The 23751-nt window shown below is 44.2% G+C and overlaps 1 protein-coding gene across 2 annotated transcripts; it reads left to right on the top strand.

Moving 5' to 3' along the window:
• The first annotated feature begins 324 nt into the window (after positions 1 to 324).
• Positions 325 to 23050, top strand: LOC110490399 (leucine-rich repeats and immunoglobulin-like domains protein 3). 2 transcript variants are annotated; one of them, XM_021563774.2, is made up of 19 exons: positions 325 to 792; positions 4461 to 4532; positions 4652 to 4726; positions 10941 to 11075; positions 11249 to 11392; positions 11820 to 11963; positions 12239 to 12382; positions 15125 to 15268; positions 16839 to 16919; positions 17091 to 17162; positions 17754 to 17825; positions 18074 to 18237; positions 18734 to 19072; positions 19974 to 20255; positions 20451 to 20909; positions 21205 to 21366; positions 21555 to 21695; positions 21842 to 22060; positions 22299 to 23050. In XM_021563774.2, the coding sequence occupies exons 1-19, from the start codon at positions 590 to 592 to the stop codon at positions 22562 to 22564; spliced, it is 3318 nt and encodes a 1105-aa protein (XP_021419449.2). In that variant the 5' UTR covers positions 325 to 589; the 3' UTR covers positions 22565 to 23050. The 2 variants fall into 2 exon arrangements, with proteins under 2 accessions (XP_021419449.2, XP_036800670.1); XM_036944775.1 differs by having other exon boundaries at positions 327 to 792; positions 21842 to 22114.
• Positions 23051 to 23751: the final 701 nt, after the last annotated feature.

Raw genomic sequence — 23751 nt, 5'->3', positions numbered from 1 at the left:
AAGCTTTCGAGAATTTACAACCAGTAATAAGTCATAAAACAAATGACCCTTGGCCAGGCATTCTCAAAAACCTTGGTTTTATCTGTGTTAAGACTGTCTTTGACACACATTAGCAAATATGTATGTGAAATGTCTACATTAGACAAGAATAAGCCGTCTGTTTGTGTTATCAACATTATGGTGTAAACAAAGTTGTGTAAAATTTGAATAAAATGAATCTGGAACAGTTGTAAAATGGGCCTACTATTTACCCCCACCCCCACCCCTGCCCCCGCCGGTGCGTATCACTACAACAACCAATAGAGAGGCGCGCTGTTGAGAGCCTTGAAAGTAGTAGCTGCTGCGAGTGCAAGGCAAAAAGTATGCTATTACAGGCTAAAACTTTTACGAAGGTATGGAGAAGTTTGAGTCCCGTAAAAATATTTTACATGTTCGTAGTTTCAAAGGAATACGGTCGAGGAATTGGATTTAAGGACTAACCTAACCTCTGACTAAACCGTACAACATTGTCCTTGGGTTGGAACTTTTACTATATCGGATTTTCTCGCGCTTTTCTCTAAAACTTGGGGGGAACTTCAGTGTGGCTAAAATGTCCGCATCTATGCAGCCTCTCAACGCTGCGATGTATGCGGTTGTTTTCTTACTGTTTTCCCGAATAGAACTTATACTTGGATATGATGAAAACACAAGGACGTGTCCGTCTCCGTGCACATGTGTTGGAGACCTTTTGGACTGCAGTCGGTTGAAAAGGCGTGGAATTCCTGAAAATCTTCCCGAATGGACCGTACAATTGTAAGTCAATTTAGAGAGCGTTTGTTGATTTGCCATTTAATCTTCACTGCCCATAGATACGAACAAGCTATCTTAATTACCTTTCACACCTATGTTGAAATGAGTAGTTTGATAGATATAGGTTTTAACACAGTTACAACAATTGTATAAATGGAATGAATACTCGAATAGATACATTTATGCAGAGAATTAACGTTATGTGATTTGTTACATTGTTGCCAACTTTGTTAGGTTGTTGCTTACTGACGATTCGAAGAGAATGAAACCGTTTGGAAACAAAGTTTCTTTCACTTCACATCAACAAGAAAGGGAAATTAGTCCTAAATCCTTACTTTTTGATTCTCCAGGACTGATTTGCTGTTTGTTTAGAAAGTATTTCGCAATAACGCGCGATAGGCCTCTCCATTTTACAAGGTGCGAAGGCCAGAACTGATTTTTTTGTTGTAATTTAGAAGACGCTCTCATCCAGTGCAACTTGATACATTATTGTACTTTTTTTCCGTACTGGTCCCCCGTGGGAATCGAACACACAACCCTGGCGTTGCAAGCGCCATATTCTGCCAAACTGAGGTATAGAGATATTTACTGAATAAAAGTTGTGTTTGTCACATTTAGAATTATATTATTGGATTTTTATTTATTGTGATTTCAAATTTAAAATACTCGATTGTTTATCATTCCTTAGCAACATTTGGTGTTATTTAAGATAAAGGAAATTACTCTAAACATCAAGGAAATTTAGATTTTGCACTCGAACAACACTGTAATTGATATCAAACGTATTTCTTGCAATGTCACACTGCCTACAATTCTTCCATGTGAATACCTATAGGACATGTGTGCCATACTCCTTAGGAACAAGAGGGAAGCTCAGTCTTGTGAGTAATAAAGCCAGCCGTTTTAGAAGAAGATATAACACGAATTACCTTTACACATCAGTGTCCACATTGTCAGTCATTCTACACTAGTGAATCATTAGTTGGCCTACCTACTGCATAGCGTTTTTATATTAGGATTATTCCAATCACCCAGTAGGCCCAACAAGACATGCCAACATCAGTAGGCTAGTGAGTTGGTAGTACTGTTTGCTTCTGAGTTTGTTGTCAGTGCAGTGAGGTACAATCATTTCCCAACGTTATATAGTTTGGGGGCGGCAGGGTAGCCTAGTGGTTAGAGCTAGTTGGACTAGCAACCGAAAGGTTGCATAGTTCAAATCCTCGAGCTGACAAGGTACGAACGAGTCTGTTGTTCTGCCCCTGAACAAGGCAGTTAACCCATTGTTCCTAGGCCATCAATGAAAATAAGAATTTGTTCTTAACTGACTTGCCTAGTTAAATAAAGTAAAAAAAATAAAAAAAATAGTTCATGGAGACCTTTCAACAGACTTTTGGGATTTTGGTGCTATCACAATTTCCATGAACGAAGAGCCTAAAATGCCATCATAAACAATGGATTACAATTCATTTTGACAACTTGTTGAACCTTTTTCAGTGTGTAAATATCAGGTGACATCATGATAAGGAGCTAATGCAGAATACAGATGTCCATTACACTAGGCCCTAGATGAGACCAACTGCTGAATGACAATTGTTTGCCTTTTGTTTATGAGGTGATACCATCATTGGGCCTTTCCATATTATGTGAGCTCAGTAGCTCTTCAGGCCCCAGGGCTATTAAGACAATAAATACATAATGTCAAATGAAGTCATAGTCACTCCAGGCCAATCTCCCATGGTAACGACTCAAATAGTTGTTTAACATGTATTAATAAGCAGATGTTCATAGGTCTGCCTGCCTGGCTTCCATTCAGACTGCACCATGTTGATATATCCTCACTACTAGCTTGTGTTTTTTCTAGTTCCTATTTCACAACACATCTAGGCTAGTTAGTCCCCTGTTAGAATGTTTGTTTGGCATTTACAAAATGTGTGCTGCCCGCTCTGGAAATTTCACATTGCCAGAAAACACAGGCACAGCCTCATAGCCAAGGCAAGCCAGCCAAAAAGGGAGAAAAAAAGTTCCACACGGGGAAAATTCTTTGCACCCTGGCATGCTAATTTACGAGTGTCTCTCCAGCACATCTTAAACTGCCCGGCCCTTTGTTTTCCAGCACCGGTTAGATCTGCTGAATTAGCATCTCCAGAACCACCGATGGTACTGATTAAGGAGCCACTGTTGGATTAGTTCGTACAAACTCTCTGAAAGAGAGAGAAAGCAAGGGAAGGAGGGATGGATGGAGGGAGGGAGGGAGTGAATGTGGGAGGGAAGGAGGGAGAGGCATTTAGTTTGAGCTTCAAATTTCTCGATGAGTGAGTGAGGGGTAAAGATTTTACGATTCAAATCTAGACGAGTTTTCGTTTTTTCGGGTTTATAGCCTGGAATGTAGCGTAATATGCATTTGAGGAGGTAAGCTCTCTCAGGAGACTCACTCAACATTGCTGTATTACCAGACCATCCCATCCACAGCCAGTTCTCACCTATAAAATAACTTTATGTTTCTCAGATTTACATGAGTGAGATCAAGCCATTATGTTATGGCACTTCAAAGATAAGGAGAGAAAGCGCTCTGGATTATAACGTAAGAGCTTTAGCTGGTGGGTAAGGGAATGCCTTTGTCAGCTTGGAAGTCAATTACCTAATTTCCCTTGTGATCTATATTAGTCCAAGTGCTTTAAGAACCACATCAAAGAACCAGCAGGTCTATCTTATCTCATTACTAAGAGGATGGATAGCTTGGTTTCATTCACTCTTCAGACACGGATCAATGTGTGGCGCACAGTCTAATATATACAGGCCAAAGCATATCTAGCTGTACTGATTTAATCGGGTCCACTTCTGGACCTAGAATTCTGAAGGAAGTGTAAGTGTCAGAAACCCTCAGGGCTTATCTGGCCATTTTTGATACTACACCTCTCCACCTCTCCCATATGGCCCGATTAGTGGGGAAAAAAACTGCATGTTGGGAAGGGAAAACATTTTCAGAGAGAGAAGTAAAACTCTTGTTGAAGAGTTGAAAAAACGATTTGCTGAAGAATAAAACCAGGGCCAGATCTAGAAAAGTGCAACAGGAGTGTTTCTGCTTGGAAACTCACTTCCCCGGCATTGTGAATAGATTACCAGTTGTTAGTTTTTTCCCCTCCCTCCTTTCAGCTCCAGTTGATGGATTCCAGATGGGGGGGAAGCCAAAAAAAGGGTCTGGCACCACAATGTTGATCGTGCGCAGCAGCGTCAATAACTCCACAGCTTTATAACACTCTGGGCAAGGCAGGCTTCTCTAGGCCTGTTCCACCCCCTCTCAAAAAGTGAAAAAAATGGAATCTCTCCCTTCCATAACTTATCTGGTTGTCTGTTTTGGCTCGGTGATTCAAGAGCGGATTGGATGCGTGAGCTTGTCTGGCTGGATTTTCTCTCAATGTTTTAAAAAAGGCTGCTATGCCAAAACTAGGCCTATAGCTGGCTAGCTTTACTGTTTTTTACATACAGTGGTTTGTTTTGAAAATTACTCAGTTGCTTTCCCACATTACTTCAGTTGGAGCTGTATAAGCTAGGCTCACTAAGACAACTTATGTCTCCTGTTTAAAAACAGAAAGGCCAGTATATGATTGGTTGTGAAGTGAATGGCCCTCCATGTTGTGTAACTTTCCTCTAACAAATGTCTTTCTTTACAGGGACCTGAGCCATAATAAATTGCAGTCGCTCGACAGCACTGTGTTTAGGAAACTGCGGCACTTAAGTGAGATGTAAGTATACTCTGTGTTCTGTACTTCCTAGAGTAAACAACATCAGTCACAAACACTCTCCCTCCACCGCCCCTTCACACCACATGTGACAAACAACCTTTATGCCTGTATGTTTACAGAAAGCTAAACAACAATGAATTTGAGACGGTACCTGATTTGGGCCCTCATGCAGCAAACATCACCACCCTCATTCTGTAAGTATGAATTACTTTTGAAACAACCCTCCCCCCACCAACCCACCTATCAGAGTTGTCAGTGCTAGTTAACAGTGTAGAGCTGCTAAGCCCTGCTCCTCCCTCCTTGGTGGAACCCCTTTTGGCTGAGTTGGTTCCCAGACTGGGTTGTTCCAGGCATGGCAGCCAGTTTGAGACAAGTCACTCACATGTCTGAAAATAAATGTCATTGTTAAAAATGGAATCGCCAGAGGTGGTTCCAGTGTTTCCATAAATGTTGATCTGGGATCTGTAAGATTAGACTTCTCTGTCCGTCCATCTCATTTCCGTTATAGAAAGTCTGTATCTACTTAGGTGCTTCTACACCTGCATTGCTTGCTTTTTGGGGTTTTAGGCTGGGTTTCTGTACAGCCCTGTGTGACATCAGCTGATGTAAGAAGGGCTTTATAAATCATTTTGATTGATTGATTGTATGAGTAGTGTGGCATTTCATCCATCTGGAGGTTGAGTGTTTGTATACACTCCTAGTAGGATGGCCCCAGAACATGATGGAGCAATGTGGGGCTTTCATGTGTTTTCAAAGACAAATAGACCCGACAATGTCAGAGGTTTCAAAGGCATTGATTTCGAACTTTTCCCCCGGCACAATGTCTCACAAAATCAATGGATAGGACGTTTTTTTCCCAACAAGAATGCATCCATTTCAAAAACTAGAAGAGGCATATTCCTCATCAAGCCTGAACTTGACAAGCAGTAACACCAGAGAAAGAAGCCTAAGGGGTTTCAGACGTCGGCTATTAGTCAATTTGTCTTCAGACTTTTAGGTGTATAGCCTATAGGCCACAGATGTGGCTGGCGGTATTACCTGGAACTAAAACAAAATACAGTGCCCCAGGGTATGTTTGATTTCCAATAGGGCTGATTCATTTATGAACTTATGAACATTGTTGTTTTGACAACATTCAGAGGTTCTAGGAGTTGTACAATAGTATTCCCCTCTACTCTCAAATCTCCACTCAAGGTGTATATTTAGTTGATGCTTCTTATTAAAACATATAATGCATGAATAGGAGAATAATTCCAATAGATTTCACCATTGAAAGCAATGTTCCAAAGTATGTCAGCCAGCCTAGTTGTCATCCTCAATGTGCATTTGGGAATGATCAATTCATACTTTCTTACCACAACGTGTGTTCATTTGTGTCTGTGGGTGCTTGCATAGTATTCCCAGTTGCATTGCTTAGTGTCTACTCGGCAGCTAAAATCTCTGGGGGGGGGGGGGGGGGGGGGGGGGGTTTAAATACAAAATTCCTCTTCCCCCGCTCTCTTTCTTTTTGTTGCTGGTATTGGCATCATTGATGGAGAATATGTGTGTGGTATTTCCTATTGGAAAAAGAACAGAGTTTTGAGAAGCCATCAGATGACTTATTTTTCAGACTGGCGCCTGTAATGAGAAGCAGGGCTGCTGCGTTAGCTGGGGCGGCTCAGGCACACATCAGACACTATATTAAACACTACACCAGCATCTGACCCAAATTGCTAATAGCACAGTTAACACATCATCACGACATTGTTCCTGTACATTGTCAGGTTGCAGTAGGACCGCATCAACTACAGTGCTATAACTGATACATAATACACAACGTCTGTCTGAAGGGAAACATGGTTGAACGATGAGAGAAAGAGTTATAATGTTGGTTTCATACAGTGTTTCCAAACCCCGATCCTCGAGTACCCCCCAACAGTACACATTTCTGTTGTAGCCCTGTACAAACACACCTGATTCTTGCTAATTGAGGGCTTGATGATTAGTTGACCAGTAGAATCAGGTGTGTTTGTCCAGGGTTACAATACAAATGTGTACTGTTGGAGGTACTTGAGAACCAGGGTTGGGAAACACTGGTTTAGTAGATATTAGGTTATTACAGTATTGAGTTACAAAGTTACAATGTTTGTTGCCAAGAGCTTTGTAAGCAAGACATCCAAGTATATCTGTCAGCTTATTTAGCCACAGAAGAAAGGATGAATTGGTAGATAAGCAGAATATGAAACTCTTTCCAGTTCCAACTCGGTTACCTTTTCCATACACAGAGATTCCATCAAACCGTCTTCTCCAAATACCTAATCAGCCCTGGAATCACCAGATAATTTGTAGAGCCCACCAAACTCAACGAGAGGTGGTTTCACAGCAATCTGGTTAAAGCACCCACCCCCTACCATAAATTCCTGGGAAATTGTTCAATTAATTAAGATGATCACAACTCAATTACTACCAGCTGCAGGGTTATTGCCGTTTGTTTTTATTCTGGGCTGTGGGGTCAAGGAAGTTGACGAGAGCTGCCGCTATGTCTGCCTGGCTGTTTGAATAAGTGGCATTCGATACCCCGGGGCTTTTTTTTTCATTACTCCCCTCCCAGGCCAGAGAAATGGAGGAAGGGCAAGAACATCTCCAGTATGTGCGAATGGAAGGAAAAATCAGACTGTACTAAATGGAGAGAAAAGGGGGGTTTCAGGATTATCAGGCCTCCGTTGTTGATTCCATCTTATTGCGTTATTAAAAAGTGGAGTGTTGCTGCCTTTGGGGTAACTTGTTTGCGTATGTGTGTTTCTGACTGACAGCGGCCTCTGCGGTTTAGCTATAATTTATGTGGATTTTTAAAATTCTTTAATTCAAAAAGGAATATTTCTGTTGCAGCGTCAGCTGTCTATAATAGTCTGACACTGTCGTCTTGTTTATGTAGGTCATATTTCTTCAGATAAACACATTCGGCGTGTGAAGGCAACACATCCCAAAAATATGGAGTAGATTTGCTCGAAAACAGACAAATTAGACAGAGGTGTAATTCAAATTTAGATGTGCTGCTGTGTAGTCTTATTTTTTTCATTTTAGCTTTTTTTGACTGATATCAATCAAATTCCCTAGAGAACACTTTAATGAGTCCGGCAGCACATTTCAGCTGATCTAGGATCAGCTCAGCAATAATGTAGGGTACACCGCCTTCTATTCAAATAGTTATTACGTTGCCTACTATACCCAAAGGCTTGGAGTTTCCTCAAATTGGGACACATGCATGTGCTACCTGATTCATTTAATGAATAAACAAAGCACAGTTTTATAGATGCTTTAAATGTCCCTGGTCATACGTTTCAATGTGTGTTAAAATGAGAAGCTAAAACCTGAAGAGACCCAAACGAGAATGACAGGCAGATCTTGAAACTATTAACCCAACGGTGCATAATAACCTTATTTGCGAGAAAATTGGTTAAACAAATTTGAAGTGTGTGCCGTCCAAATGGACAATGCCCCTGCTTGTTTGTCCGTGGAGTTGGCCCGACGGGTGGAGATCAACAGATAACAGAACTCTCCTGTACACAGCATTTAGGTTGGCCTTTCAAAAGCTCTCATTAGATCTCTGGGCAGATGTAGGGGAGTAGAGAGAGATGGAGAGAAACTGTTTTGTTGAATGGACCGTAGCCAAGTTCTCCTTCACGTCTATCCCTGTAGGCCTCAAATGCACAGTCTCAGTTGATATCACAGTCCTCATCTGCCACAATGTTTAAAGTTAGAGTTGGCTGGGTGTTGAGATTCTGTTGTATGTTGTACTTACAGGTTAATACAACCGGGTTCAATTAATTGCTCAGTGGTCTCTGAGATTCAAGCAAGTGTAGCCATAACAGCTCCTGTAGGTCCCCACGTAGCCTATCTCTCTGTCTATCTGGAGAGGGCTGGCCTCTGCTGTGTGTAGTCCATGTTTTGCCAGATGGTCTTGACCACTTCCTTCAAAATAGGGGTCCTCATGAGGGTTATAAAAGGCGTTGACTTGTGTGGTCTTTGTACTTCCCAAGACATGACTCTTGTATGGATTCTTATGCTCCTCATGGGTCAAGTCAAGTTTTTAAAGCCACGGAGAGGCTCATTTGTAGCAGCACTGTTTTGGTTCAAGTGGGAAGTGTGTCAGAGAGTAAGCATTAACAACATCAGCTTGGGACACCATGTTGTATTTGGGGCTTATCCGATGGAGGGGCTGCTAATTCTCCACAACTTAGCTGAGGGTTAGCATCACAAGCAGCTGAATGGAATCTTGGATGTATCTGGCCCATTTGCACTCAAACAAACAAGGTTTGTTCGTATATGAGTTGTCTGGTCTCCACAGCTGGCCAGATGTTTACTGTGGGGGGGGGGGGGGGGGGGGGAGCGTGTTGGGGTACAAAGACCAGGGACTCATCATCATCATCATCATCACCACCACATCACACCTCCCTCCAGCTGACAGGCCCCAGGGTCAGTCCGTCTTTTGTAGAGGAACATGGACTGAGCAGCCAGCGTTGACAGTTGCTTTTCAACTGCCCCCTCCCCTCAAAATATCCAGGGCTCCACAAAACTGGAAATACAGGTTCTTTCTATTTTTCTCGCCAACCTCTCTTCTCCTCTTCTCTCAGCGACCAGTCAGGGGAACATGAAAACCCAGGCCCAGGTGGTGTGTGCCCCTTTTGTTTGGGACCACAGAGGCCGTGGTGCGTGGAAAGCCCTTTGCAAATCTGCACACAAAAGGCTGGCTTGTACCCTTTTTACTGCGGGAGGTGTGGTGTGCTGCACTGCACCTAGCTCAGCCAGTGGCTGTTGCCTAAACTGTGTTAAAAAATGATAAAACCATTTTTAGTGTTTAAGAAGAAAAAAGGGGGATTTAGTTTCAGCCTCCCAGAACCTACCCTCTACCCCCACCCTCAGCCCCACACTCTGCCCCCACACTCTACCCCCACGCCCAGCCCCACACTCTACCCCCACGCCCAGCCCCACACTCTACCCCCACCCTCAGCTCCACACTCTTACAGTCGGTTGGCATAGAACCAAGCGTTGAGTCTTGGCCTTGCCAGAGGCTAGGCAGAGGGACGTGCTGTGGCAGGTTCTACCCCTAAGTGCCCCAGACACCCCATCAGCCTCTCCTTCCTGGGCCTCTATCCATATATCCTCCTGGTACTGCCTTTGTTCCAGGTTGGACTGACTGACAGACACACTCGTCTGTTTTCCTCTGTATGTTTTGGTGGTAAGGCTGCCAAGGGGTGTCACTGTCTCAACGTGGGGAGCCTAGTCATAAGAGAGGTATGGATGGCAGATTTAGGGAAATGTGTGGAAAATGACTGCTCTGTCCAAGTCAAAGATCCCACTTTCTGAGGCTTTATGATGGACTGAGAAGCTACGTTGCCACTGTGCTCAATTTCTCGCTTGATTGTATCTTCAGTGCTGTTTTAGTCTCGCTTTGGCCAGGCGTACAGAGGAGCTGAGTCAGTTTGAGACTTTGAGCCTGGCTCTCGACTAGTGCTGGTTCCGTGTGTCCGTTTCATTGTTGTTTTCTTATTGGCAGCTTCTTGAAGGGTGCTAGTGTTCACATAAAGCAGTACTTCTCAGCCATGTCAATGTTCATCCATTTCTCCAAAGGGCTGTATGTTGACGTGTGTATTGCATGCATGCACAGTATAGGGAAAACGCAAACACTTTGATCAGTATCAGGAAAATGCACAAAAAATACGTATCATAAAGAAGATCAAATTAAGAACTGATGCATTAATACAAGTTATATTTTTTGAGGGAGGGAGGGGGGGGGGTTGTTGTTATGTTAGCCTTGCAATTAATACTGAAACGGGGCCTGCAGTCTGGTGTATTAGAGGGAATTCCTACTCCTTTCCCTCACTCTCCCTTTCTCTACCCATCGAGGCCCATACACAAAGACGGCTCTGTACAGACACTGTTTATAACTAAGCAGTCCCTGCACTGCAGCTCAGGAAATTGCCAGCCTCTGCTGAGGCATGCTTTCACTGAGGGAATGGTATTCATCAGACAAGTAATTGGCAGGTTATTTTTTTAAATACCTTGTTAGTAATTACCTTATAAACAAAATAACACAGCACTAAACCAAACGGCTGTTTTGACCTGTTGAGATGAGTAGTGACATTGGTTAGCTTTAGTATTGCCCCGTCCTCCCCCCTTTCCTAGACAACAAGGGAACTGTGGTCTTTTTCATGGTTCAGGGAGAGACTCAATGTTCTAGGAAAAATGTATAATATTAACATAATAATAATGGGAAAACAGGGGTAGGGTTGGTCATTTTTAAATACCGCCTGCTAATTGACTGCTCTGAGTGTTTGTATGTCTGGAAACGTTAGATTGGTGACCCGCGTTGTTAAAATACAGCGTATTTTCTAGCGTTCATTGGAGCCGTTCAATCTGTGTTTTCAGAGCAAACAACAGGATCACGCAGATCTCTCTGGAGCAGCTGAGGCCCCTGCAACGCCTGGAGACCCTGGACCTCAGCAATAACAGCATAGTGGATATCAAGGCTGACTCCTTCCCTGCGCTGCCTCTCAAGAACCTGTGAGTCTGTCTTTTTAACTAAAATGCATGCTTAAACCCCGTCCAAGAATACGATATAAGTGTTTGGATCAAATAGTAACATTTTGGTGGAACTGCAACATTCTTTGGTCATTTTTCCTCTTTGGAATGAATTATATGATCAATATCACATTATGTATTTTCTTCTCCTCTAGCATCATGAACAACAATCGCGTTTCCACCCTGGAGACGGGCTGTTTTGTCAACCTGTCCAGCACTTTGCAGGTCCTCAGGCTCAACCGCAACCGCCTCTCAACCATCCCTGCCAAGATCTTCCAGCTCCCCAACCTCCAGCACCTGTAAGTGACAATTGCTCTTTGAGCGCTGTTGGGGTTGACCTCAAACTATACTATGACCGCTCTTTGAGCGCTGTTGGGGTTGACCTCAAACTATACTATGACCGCTCTTTAAGCGCTGTTGGGGTTGACCACAAACTATACTATGACCGCTCTTTGAGCGGTTGTGTAACGGTCCACGACTTTTCGCTACTCTTTGATGTTTCTCTGACTGCTCTGTGAACTTCCTGAAAACACATTGTGACGGCACTTATTGACAATGCGTTGACGTCTCTAACCACTCTTTGACCACTCTTCCAACAGTCATTGACATCTTCTTGGCTTCTCTTGGATGAATTAGATTCTTCTTGAGTTGAGTGAACTCTTATTCCTACCCTGCATATATGATGCTGCGGTTCTCTTACGGTCTGGTTGTGGTCCAACCTTGCAGGGAGCTGAACAGGAATCGGGTGCGCAGGGTGGAGGGCCTGACGTTCCACGGTCTGCACGCCCTGCGCTCGCTGAAGATCCAGAGGAATGGTATCAGCCGCCTGATGGACGGAGCCTTCTGGGGCCTCAGTAACATGGAGGTCCTGTAAGTAACTGTCCTCTGTGACAAGAAAATGTGTCTTCCTTTACTAGTGTACATTGGTGGATTTAACAGCATATATCTGGTTGCAAGTGTCTGCATACCATCTTTGGATACGTATTTGCAGCTATATGTCTAGACAACGATAGTTGACTATAGCCTATACAGTGTGGGATCAGTCCAGGCCAGCATACGTCTTCATCTCTGTCTGTCTGTGTGTGTCTATATGTCTATATGTTGATGACTGACCTCTGTTTGTATGTCTCTGTGTGTCCCTGCAGGCAGCTGGACTACAACAACCTGACGGAGGTGAGTAAGGGCTGGCTGTACGGCCTGCTGACTCTGCAGCAGCTCCACCTGGGCCACAACGCCATCAGCCGGATCCAGCCCGACGCCTGGGAGTTCTGCCAGAAACTCAGCGAGCTGTGAGTGACCCTTTTTTCTTCTTCTTCTTCTCCCTCCCTCTCTTTTTCCCTCTTACTTTCTCTCCTATTCACACTGTGAACTCCCAACACCTCTCTCTTTCTCTCTCTCCTTTGCTCTCCCCACCTTCCTCGCAGTTTCCAACTCTCCACCCCCCCACACACACACCCTCTCTTCCTCCACCCCTAGTGCCCAGTGCCAACACCAATGCAGGGCTCCTGACAAAATATTACTCCCCCACTTCACCCCCGCCACTATAGCCCCCTTCCTTTAATGCCTCGCCACGTCTATAGGGGAGAAAGGGGGGAGAAGGAGGGAGGGATTTCACAACCAGAGTGTCTGCTGCCACAAGTGGCGGCAGCAACATATTGTTTCCTTTGTTGTTAACTTTGTTTATGGCACTGGCCAATTACTAAGTCCGCCATGTTTTTTTTACTAGCGACAAGGTTGTTTCTGAGAGGGGAGTGGTTGTTTTTTCCATTTCTCTTATCAAGTGAGCCTGAGCGTTAAACAAATTGGCAGTTGACTGATCTTTTTTCTCCCACTCTTTGGTAAATAACCTTCTTCCTGGTTTGTTAGTTTTTTCGTCTGATGTTGGCATTTGAGGATTTCTAGTACAAAGTTAATACTTTTTATACTGTCTGCATTAGAGGTCGACCGATTATGATTTTTCAACACCGATACCGACTTTGGAGGACAAAAAAAGCCGATACCGATTAATCGGCCAATTTTTTAAAATGTATTATATACATTTTTGTAGAAATGACAATTGCAACAATACTGAATGAACACTTTTATTTTAACTTAATATAATACATATTATGGGCTTTTGGATGGGTGTTTTTAAGGTGATTCCACAGGTTGGTGGTATTTTTTGATTTAGCCGTTGCTGACCCCATGCTTACATCTTTATCACAAATAAGACACCTTGCTTTCCCTGGTGCCAATTCCATGTCATTGTCCTACACTGCTTTTCTCTGCCATCTGTAAAACACACACAGCTCTGAAGTGACAATGATACTGAAGAGTCTGCTTAGGAGACACATACTCTCAACTGTTTGAATAAAAATAGAGTTTAAGTTACCTGTGATGAATGTTGAAAACAAAAACTGTACTTCTATATGCAGGAAATCCTATTTTAATAATGGACATGATAAGAATTGACTACCAAAGTGTGAGTCATAATTCCCATGACACCTTCTAGCAAAATCTGAAAAGCGGTTCATTCATTTATTCCATAGGATATTTTTTAGATTCACTTAAAATAAGGTCTGTGTTTCGTGTAGGCTTACACCACCTTGCCAATTTTATAACTGTGTAGATATCCATAGGACAAGGTAACTCTGATCAATATTGGCTAAATATAAGCGAAGATCATTTTTTTTCTAGAGTGGATTTATGAAAATATTTTGACAACCGTTACCTTATCCTAGTGAGAGTTACACGAGTATCAAAACGCTGAGGCGGTTTAAGCCTGCACGAAACACAGACCTTATTTGAAGTAGATAAAGACATTCTCTATGGAAGACATGAACGGTAAAATAACGAAGGAACCCCTCTCAAGTTCAGCCGCAGGTTATTACAGGAATTTTAACGCGTCGACTATTTCTCTCTAAACCATATACCTTTGACTATTACGAGCCTGCTGCTGCCTACCACCCCTCAGCCAGACTGCTCTATCATATATCAAATCATAGACTTAACTATAATAAACACACAGAAATACGAGCCTTAGGTCAAATCTGGAAACTATCACCTCGAAAACAAAACCTTTATTCCGTTCCGTATTTTATCTAATGGGTGGCATCCATGAGTCTAAATATTCCTGTTACATTGCACAACCTTCAATGTTATGTCATAATTACGTAAAATTCTGGCAAATTAGTTCGCAAAGAGCCAGGCGGCCCAAACTGTTGCATATACCCTGACTCTGTGTGCAATGAACGCAAGAGAAGTGACACAATTTCACCTGGTTAATATTGCCTGCTAACCTGGATTTATTTTAGCTAAATATGCAGGTTTAAAAATATATACTTGTGTATTGATTTTAAGAAAGGCATTGATGTTTATGGTTAAGTACACATTGGAGCAACGACAGTCGTTGATTGATTGTTTTTTATAAGATAAGTTTAATGATAGCTAGCAACTTACCTTGGCTTACTGCATTCGCGTAACAGGCAGGCTCCTCGTGAGGCAGGTGGTTAGAGCGTTGGACTAGTTAACTGTAAGGTTGCAAGATTGGATCCCCCGAGCTGACAAGTTAAAAATCTGTCGTTCTGCCTCGTTCCTAGGCTGTCATTGAAAATAAGAATGTGTTCTTAACTGACTTGCCTAGTTAAATAAAGATTAAAGAAAAGGTGTAATTTTTTTTTTAAATGTATCGGCAAAATCGGCACCCAAAAATACCGATTTCCAATTGTTATGAAAACTTGAAATCGACCCTAATTAATCGGCCATTCCGATTAATCGGTCGACCTCTAGTCTGCATACGGTTAAACAAAGTAGACCAGCTGTGCAAGGTACAATCTAACTTTCAAAACTTAACTTAAAATAGTCTATACCGAAAGGTTTTTACCTTATTGGTAATTCATAGATTAATCTGGCTTTAGTTGGTGCACCTTCCTAGTGATCTGAGGCCAGTTTATCCTCTACCTCAACTGTTTATTTCTACCCCCCCTCCTTTCCATTTGCCCTGGGGGTATGAACTGTGTGATGCTGATCTTCCTTCTCTCTCCACCCGACAGGGACATCTCGTCCAACCACTTGACAAGACTGGAGGAGTCCAGCTTTGTGGGCCTCAGCCTGCTTGACGAACTCCACATCGGGAACAACCGTGTGAGCTTCATCGCAGACGGAGCCTTCCGAGGACTCTCCCACCTACAGATGCTGTAAGTTTGAATAAGGATGTCTAAACTCAATTTCAGTGAATTACTTGTCAGAGATGACAGCTCTATTGTATAATGTGCCGAAGCATAAAATTATTATTTTCAACGTCCCACTGGCAGTGAGTGTATTAGCCATGGTTAATATCACTAATCCTGGTTAGAGTTTTCCCTGATGTTGTTTGAGAAGCCTCAAGGCTCATGAGAGTTTAGGGATGAACTCGATTTAAACTCCTCATCAGCCTACACTTAAATATATATATATATTTTACCCTTTTTTCATGATATCCAATTGGTAGTTACAGTCTTGTCCCATTGCTGTAACTCCTTACGGACTCAGCTGCACCAATGTGTTGGAGGTAACACCATACAGCTGGCAACCGAACTCAGCGTGCATGCGCCATGCCTGCCACAGGGAGTCGCCTTAGCACAATGGCCAGCTGCAACACAGCCTGGGATCGAACCCAGGTCTGTAGTGATGTCTCTGGCGCTGCGATGTAGTGCCTTAGACTACTGCTCCACTTGGGAGGCCCCATCAGCCTACACTTTATCATTGCTTTGTGTTCTATAAGAGAAGTCCTATTTCACTTCTATGAGAGTACATTAGCAGCTAGCTAACTTCTCAGATGCTGCCAGCTTGTTGCATTTCGCTCCCTGTCCCTCTCCACACTCATCGAGGCGTGAGTGTAAATATTCCCGCCTTGTTTGTTTTCGGGATGTGGAATAGATGAACGTACTGCCTGTGGTTTCTCCCCAAACATAACCTCAACAAGTCAGCAGAGTGAGACTGAGTCCACCGCTCCACCCCCCCCCCCCCCCCCCCCCCCCCCTCTCCAGACCGGCTCCATAACATTGCCCTGGTCCCTCTCTTAAATGGAACCAAATGTTAACTGTGCGTGAAAGGTCAGCAGAGGGCAGGTATGTAGGTTGGTGGACGGGGAGTTGGGGTGGCTTAGAGGGCTTTACCCCCCAGCCTCTCTCCACAACCCGCTCCTCTACCCTCTCCACCCCTCCTCAACCCCAATAATTTGTAACCAGGCATGCAGAGGAGGAAACTAGCTGTTTGAAAGTATTTAGAGACTTGAGAGTGAAGGAGCGGGGGAAGGGCGACGACATCCAGCAAATCTCTTTAGCAGACATGATGTACTGCTGTGTGCACATGACATTCAGTTAGGTTCAAAGATATTTCGCATTTTTCAAAACCCTTTGATATATAGTTAAAATGTTATTTACCCCAGCCATAAAACCCATGACTAAAAACGTATAATTTTTCACTAAATTAAGAAGAACCAACGTGTGGGTTTGAGTTCCTCCCTGTTAAACACGCTGCATTGCATGTGAAGCAGTGTTATGCTGCGAGACACGGAGAAACCATCGCAAACATTTAAAAAGCCCCAAAGTTTGCGAGAAACATCCTCCAGTGATGGGACCACTTTGAATACAAATGTAAAGACTTTGACTTCTTTCAGACGAAACGCAAAGCCGCACCAAGGTTTGCTAAGACTATAATAAGTGCAATTGTTTTCTGGGTGTGGAGTTTTACAATGTGGTTTGTTTTTGTTTTTTGTTGAAATAGAGATCTGCAGAACAACGAAATCTCCTGGACCATTGAAGATATGAACGGACCATTTTCTGCTCTGGACAAACTGAGGAAACTGTGAGTAGGCTTGACTTTACCATGGCGTTGTCTTCTAACCTGCTAGTTTCCAGAAGATAGATTAGAAACTATAAAATGGACCATGAGAACGGATTTTAACTGGAAGTATTTTCTTGTTATCTTAATATAAATTGCTGTATTTGAATGAAAACTCAAAAATCCTTTTCTCAGGTTCCTTCAAGGAAATCAAATCCGCTCGGTGACCAAGAAGTCATTCTCTGGCCTGGACACACTGGAGCACCTGTGAGTTGACCTCAAATCAATATCATCATACGTCTGTCTCAACTGTCCTAAAGCTGTAAACTAAATATGGGAGAATCCATAACCATGAGAAACAAAGCCTGTTAGTGAGAACCACATCACCTTATTGTCTCTGCTTCTTGTCCCTGCTTCTTGTCCAAACTTTGATGAAAAACAGAGCTCTGTTATTCACCATCTCCATATGTTGGGAGACTATTGATCACTAACTGCTTAGGCATTGCGAGAGGAGTGTTTGTGCTTGCATGTGTGCTGGTTTCTGTGTACAAGTGTGTGTGTGTGTGTGTACATCTGTGTGTGTGTATTTCTATCTGTGAAACAGCTGCATTTGATTGTAATTAACTTTTTTCCCCAGTCGTGTCTGAGCTCAAAGGAGCTGAAGTCGGGCCCCTCTTGATTAACAAAGCACGGTGCTGCCCAGATTTCTATTGTTCTCAAGACCTTTTCTTCCCTCCCTCTCTCTGATGATTGAAGTGTTAGCAGTCTTCCTCCAGATAGGCCTAGATGGAGGGGAAAGTTTGCCATCTTTCTGTGTAAAGATCCATCCGTTCTCCCCTCTTTCCCCCCCCTTCTCAGAGATTTGAGTAACAATGCGATCATGTCGGTCCAAGGGAACGCCTTTGTGCAGATGAAGAAGCTTGAGGAACTGTAAGTATCTCTGGGTTCAGTCACACTGCATTCATATTCTGCAATGCCAATAGACCAGAGTCACTGTTCTGGACTAACTGAGGAAAGGAAGAATCCTCCATAGACAATTACTTCAAAAGCACCTATACTGATAAAAGTGATTATCTTAAAATGTAACAACTATACATTTGCTCAAGTATTATGGATAATATTTGTGCTGGGTCTCTCTTGTGATTCCTGGCTCTAATGCAGTACCTTCTCCCTCCCAGGCACCTGAACACATCCAGCCTGCTGTGTGACTGCCAGCTCAAGTGGTTTCCTCTGTGGGTGGCGGAGCAGGCCTTCCTGCCCTACGTGAACGCCAGCTGTGCCCATCCCCTGATGCTGAAGGGCAAGAGCGTGTTCACCGTCAGACAGGAGGACTTTGTGTGTGGTGAGTGTGACTGACACACACACACACACACACACACAAAGCCTCTTAATGTAGCCCTAGTTAAAAACAGCCATTTAGCCGTGACAGGTTTTCCATTTTATGAACTAACCCAGATTGTTCCATATTTTCCTTCAACTCATGGACACTCTGATGGAGCCAGCGTAGTAATGGAACCATGTGGAAACTCAGTGAGTTAACAGCTTGGCCGGGTGGAGTCAGAGAGAGCAGGGAGAAAATAAATCATTGTTGAGGAATTTCTGGGATCAGTTTCTTTAAGTAATGACTACTATTAGAGCTGAGGTGCTTTGCCTTCGGAGCTTTCAACATTTCTCATTTCTCTTGGTGCATAAAATAGTATAATTTCCATATTTAAGCTGTTTGTGGACCATCACGGATTTAACAAAAACTGGTTAGCCCCAAAATGAATGTCAGTTTGAGTTAGCCCCATTCACATCAAATGGAAACTAATGTTTCTCCTCTCTTGTCTTCCAACCAGACGACTTCCCCAATCCTCAGATCACGGTGCAACCTGAGACCCAGTCGGCCATCAAAAGCACCAACGTCACCTTCGTGTGCTCGGCAGCCAGCTCCAGCGACTCACCCATGACCTTTGCCTGGAAGAAGGACAATGAGGTCCTGAATGACGCTGAAATCCACAACCAGGCACACCTCAGAGCCCAGGGGGGAGGCCAAGGCCGTGAAACAGAGGTTACAGAGTACACCACCACACTGCAGCTACGCAGTGTAGAGTTCACCAACGAGGGGAAGTACCAGTGTGTCATCTCAAACCACTTTGGTTCCTCCTACTCCACCAAGGCCAAGCTCACTGTCAACAGTAAGTTAAATATCCTACTGGTATTGATTTGACTAGTGAAAGGAATTGTATAATATCTGTAGATTATAGGAACACCTGTAATTACAAAAGTACAATGATTCATGTTTTGTTTTAGCTTGAGATTGAGAATCAGTGGTAGACTTTGTAAGTGCATGAAGAGGTCAACTGTGCAAAAGTCGGACTCGGCCGCACCAATGTGTCGGAGGAAACGCCGTACAGCTGGCAACCGAACTCAGCGTGCATGTGCCAGGCCTGCCACAAGGAGTCGCTAGAGCGCAATGGGACCAAGGCCATCCCGGCCGGCCAAACCCTCACGACGCTGAGCCAATTGTGCGCTGCCTCATGTGTGTTGAAACTATACTTTCAGTTCTTGTTGATACTATGTTCCAGTCTTACTTCTGCTGGCACATGATAGGCACAATAGGAGGAAGAAGGATTGGGAAACTAACTGCAAATAACAATAAGCTGAACTCCTCCTAGCAGAGACATCTTTGTATTAGCAACTATTAATTATGAGCTTATATGGTATTAAAGTTAAGGGACATCACCCTGGGCGGGGTGATCCTCAGTAGGGGGGTGAATACTCCAGATTGCAATCATTATTAAACAAAAACAAACTAACCTCTGATCAAAGTTTCCTGGGGTCACTTGTGTGCACAAAGGGTGGAATTCCCTTACACTGGTTATTTCAAGAGTTTTGTCTTTCTTAGTATAACTCTCAGCATGATAAACTATGACGAACCAGTGCACAAGTACACTTGTATCATCTTTGAGTGCCCTAAGAACATATAAGGAATCTCATTATGACTGACATTGCAAAACCTTGTAACTATCATGTTGCTCTTGAAGTGGTGGTGCAGTTAGATGTCAAATAAAATGTCCATCCCTTTTGTCCCTCCAGTGCTTCCGTCCTTCACCAAGATGCCCATGGACCTGAGTATCCGGGCCGGTGCCACGGCCAGACTGGAGTGTGCCGCCGTGGGTCACCCGTCTCCACAGATCGCCTGGCAGAAAGATGGGGGCACAGACTTCCCCGCCGCCCGGGAGCGTCGTATGCACGTGATGCCTGAGGACGATGTGTTCTTCATCGTGGATGTGAAGACAGAGGACATCGGGTTGTACAGCTGCACCGCCCAGAATACCGCCGGAGCCATATCAGCTAACGCTACGCTAACTGTGCTAGGTGAGAATTGTTCTTTCTATTTTCACCTGCTGTCAAAGAACTTTGCATTTGTCTGTGTGTGCCTCTTCATTTTGTCACAGATCAATTTAATTTCATGGTATTCCATAAGTTTCCCCCCCCCAAAAATGACATATAAATCAGGCGTTTTGGGACTGTAAGACAACTAACATTCCCCCTTACCCCATTCTCCTCCAGAAACGCCCTCCTTCCTGCGCCCTCTCATGGACCGCACCGTGGCCAAAGGGGAGACTGCGGTCCTTCAGTGTATCGCCGGCGGCAGCCCTTCCCCCAGGCTCAACTGGACCAAAGATGACAGCCCCCTTGTGGTCACAGAGCGCCACTTTTTCGCCGCCGGCAACCAGCTGCTCATAATCGTGGACGCAGCGGAGGACGACGCCGGGATGTACACGTGCGAGATGTCCAACACGCTGGGCACCCAGCGGGGCAACGTGCGCCTAGCCGTACTGCCCAACCCCAACTGTGACGTGGGGGTGGGCGCCTCGGGAGGCGTAGGCTCGGACGAGGACGGCTGGACCACGGTGGGCATCGTCATCATCGCGGTGGTGTGCTGCGTGGTGGGCACCTCGCTGGTCTGGGTGGTCATTATCTACCATACACGTCGGCGCAACGAGGACTGCAGCGTCACTAACACAGGTGAGGAGAGGGTGCCATTTTATTTTGTCAGCACGGAACTGGTTTTGAAGAGTTCAGTACTTGCATGCCCATGTTGCCTCCTCCTTCAAACAGAAAATAACATTTTTGGGGGAGCTTGAGTTTTGGGCTCCAGCTCCACATACTTTGGCTGGCATGTTGTTAAAACCACACCTTTTACGAATGCTTTGAAATGAATCAGTGACAGACCATTGCCTTGAACAGATTATTATTGGGCATTGTATTTCTCTATGGAAACATTTCTGAGACTTTTCCCTCCCTGGTGTTTTCCCTGCAGACGAGACCAACCTGCCTGCAGACATCCCCAGCTACCTGTCCTCTCAGGGCACGCTGGCCGACAGACAAGATGGCTATGTCCCCTCAGAGAGTGGCAGTGGCAACCACCAGTTCATGGCTTCCTCCATGAGTGGATTTTACATGCAGCCTAAAGACATGAATGGTAGGAGAGCAGCTCTTTCATTGGAAATGCATGGGGACTTTTATGTCATGAATATGTGCATTAGATCAGTCAACTGTACTCTGAGCATTTTTCTATATGTATTGTTTCACCTGAATACATATTGGAATAGTGTAAGTAATTTGAGGCAAGTACCAATGCGTTACTAATATGTCATGTGACTCGTACAGGTCTGTGTCAGCTGGACACGGGAAGTGAAGCGGACATGGAGGCGGCCATAGATCCCCTGCTCTGCCATTACCAAGGACCCATCAGCTCTCTCCTCAGGAGAGGCAACATGTACACCGAAGAATCCTCAGAGTCTTTCACAGGTTGGTGCAACAGATAGATGTATATATTTTTTAAATTGTAGCATTATAAGTATTTTTCCCTAAATGAAACAATAACAATAATGTGTTGCTGTCATACTGATCTGATTTACCATGGCTCACTGTAACTTCTTCCCCCCTCCTTACAGGCTGTGCTATGGACCAGCGGCCCATCTGCATAGATTCCTACAGTGGCAGCCTGACTAGCTCCAAGAGGAGGAACTACTATCCATGTGGCGGGGCCCTCCAGGACCCATTTGACCACGGGAGCCCCAGTGTGCTGATGCAGATGCCCAACGGCAGCAGCTTCCACGGGCCACCCCACCTACAGGGCGAAGGCCCCCTCTCCATGGACGAGGGAGATGGAAGTGAGTACGGCCGACCTCGGGAGACGAGGCTCTCCTCCTCCAACACATTCATGGGTACGTCTGAGGAAATTTCTCCGTATGGATTTGGGTTAAGTCAAGCACATTTTAAGTCCACTCAGAAAATAAATTCACTCAATTACTAAGTGATTTATTGAATATTAATTTTCTTGACAACTAGCACAACATGTGAATGTCTCAGGCCTTACCCTGTATCTCCCTCCATCCTTCTCTCTCGCAGGAACGTTTGGGAAAGCCCCATGGAGGCCTCAACAGGAATTATACCCCGGATTTGGACCACCGCCACTGGCCCTGCACAACAGCATGATGCTACACGAGAATCCCTACGCAGCCCTGGACACAGACTCGGAACGCGAGGAAGACAAGAACAGCGTCCAGTCAAAGATTTCTAAATCGGAATCGGAAAAGAGCGGCAATAATATCTATGAGAAACCATATGATCTCCACAGGACTGCTACTAGTCAGCAAGGTCGAGTGAGCACATAGCTGACTATGTGCGTTCAAACAAACTGACATTCCTTTGAGTTTTTCTTCACAATGAGGATGACCAAAAAAAAATACTACCTCAGTGAATGGACACTTTCTCAATGATGGACACTGCAAATGTGCAACGCTTGAATGTAAAAGGATAATGCATTGTGCCTACAAAAGGCTGAAAAATTATATTAGGAGATATTAACAGCGAGGACTGTTCTTTTTTTAAGAAAAAAAGGAAACATCTTCAATTGAAGATAGATATTGAATGTATATACTTTTTTATACAAAGTTTATTATATTTTGTAAATTAAGTGTAAAAATAGAATCCATTATTTTTGCTGTCCTTTTTCCTGTAAATGAGTATTTTGTGTTGTGCGACCGACCACGCCAGTTCAGTTATTCTAGCTTTTGTTTTGCTTTGAGTTAAGCACCCCTTTGCACATACCTATACATAATAAAACACCATAACATGTGCTGCTACGTACATTAAAAGTACTGTGACTCCTTCCTATCTTTAAATGGCTGTACCATGCACAGACACCACTGTTCTGTAATGGAGGATGAAGAGAATCGAGGTAGAAGAGAGTATTGCTGATGCCGGGGATGAGAAGGGGGGGTTTGACATAGCGCGTGGCTTTTCCGAGCAGAACCACAGACCGCCAAGGACGGCTTGTGCCTGCCATGAGGCCCCCCACCATGCTGCCCAAATAGAATCCAACAAGTGTATGCTGAGAAAGTGTGTGTGTGTGTATACGTTTGGCATTTGTCTGTGTGTGTGGGAAGTTCAGGGCTAGCTTCTTCAGTCTTTGGCTCAGTGTAGACTCAGTACCCTGGAGACAATCGATGGAAGGCTAAATTAGTGAAGACATGTCAAGGAAAGGAACAGTCACATGAGGTCTCTGGAACTGTTGGAGCTGGCCGTCTGTTCTGGTCCTGCTCTCTCCCAACCAGCCAGTCACAGGGCTCCCCTCTCCCCCTCTTTGGGCCTTCGTCTCTGGGAAGGAGGGTGGGGGTTGCTGCTCTTGCTGTATTCAGCACATGGAAGCTTTTCACCAGATGAGTCACTCCCCAAGCCTGTCCCCTTCTGGCTTTTTCACATCTTGGGTTTGTTTTTTCAGGCCTCTCCTTTTCAAAATGGAGGAAAAAGGTGTGCTTGTCCGCTAGCTGTTGAAACTTGCCCTTGGAAATTGTCTTGC

Source organism: Oncorhynchus mykiss, chromosome 15 (genome assembly GCF_013265735.2).
Source record: "Oncorhynchus mykiss isolate Arlee chromosome 15, USDA_OmykA_1.1, whole genome shotgun sequence".
NCBI lineage: Eukaryota > Metazoa > Chordata > Actinopteri > Salmoniformes > Salmonidae > Oncorhynchus > Oncorhynchus mykiss.
The sequence above is the reverse complement of the archived record's forward strand: the minus strand, read 5'-3'. Positions and strand labels throughout refer to the sequence as shown.

Bases quoted from the DNA above. Each gene is read 5' to 3' on its own strand.
- LOC110490399 (XM_036944775.1), top strand. From the start codon at position 590: ATGTCCGCATCTATGCAGCCTCTCAACGCTGCGATGTATGCGGTTGTT. The intron at 4,533-4,651 runs GTAAGTATACTC...GTATGTTTACAG, and splicing joins CTGCGGCACTTAAGTGAGAT to AAAGCTAAACAACAATGAAT. The intron at 18,238-18,733 runs GTGAGTGTGACT...TCTTCCAACCAG, and splicing joins ACAGGAGGACTTTGTGTGTG to ACGACTTCCCCAATCCTCAG.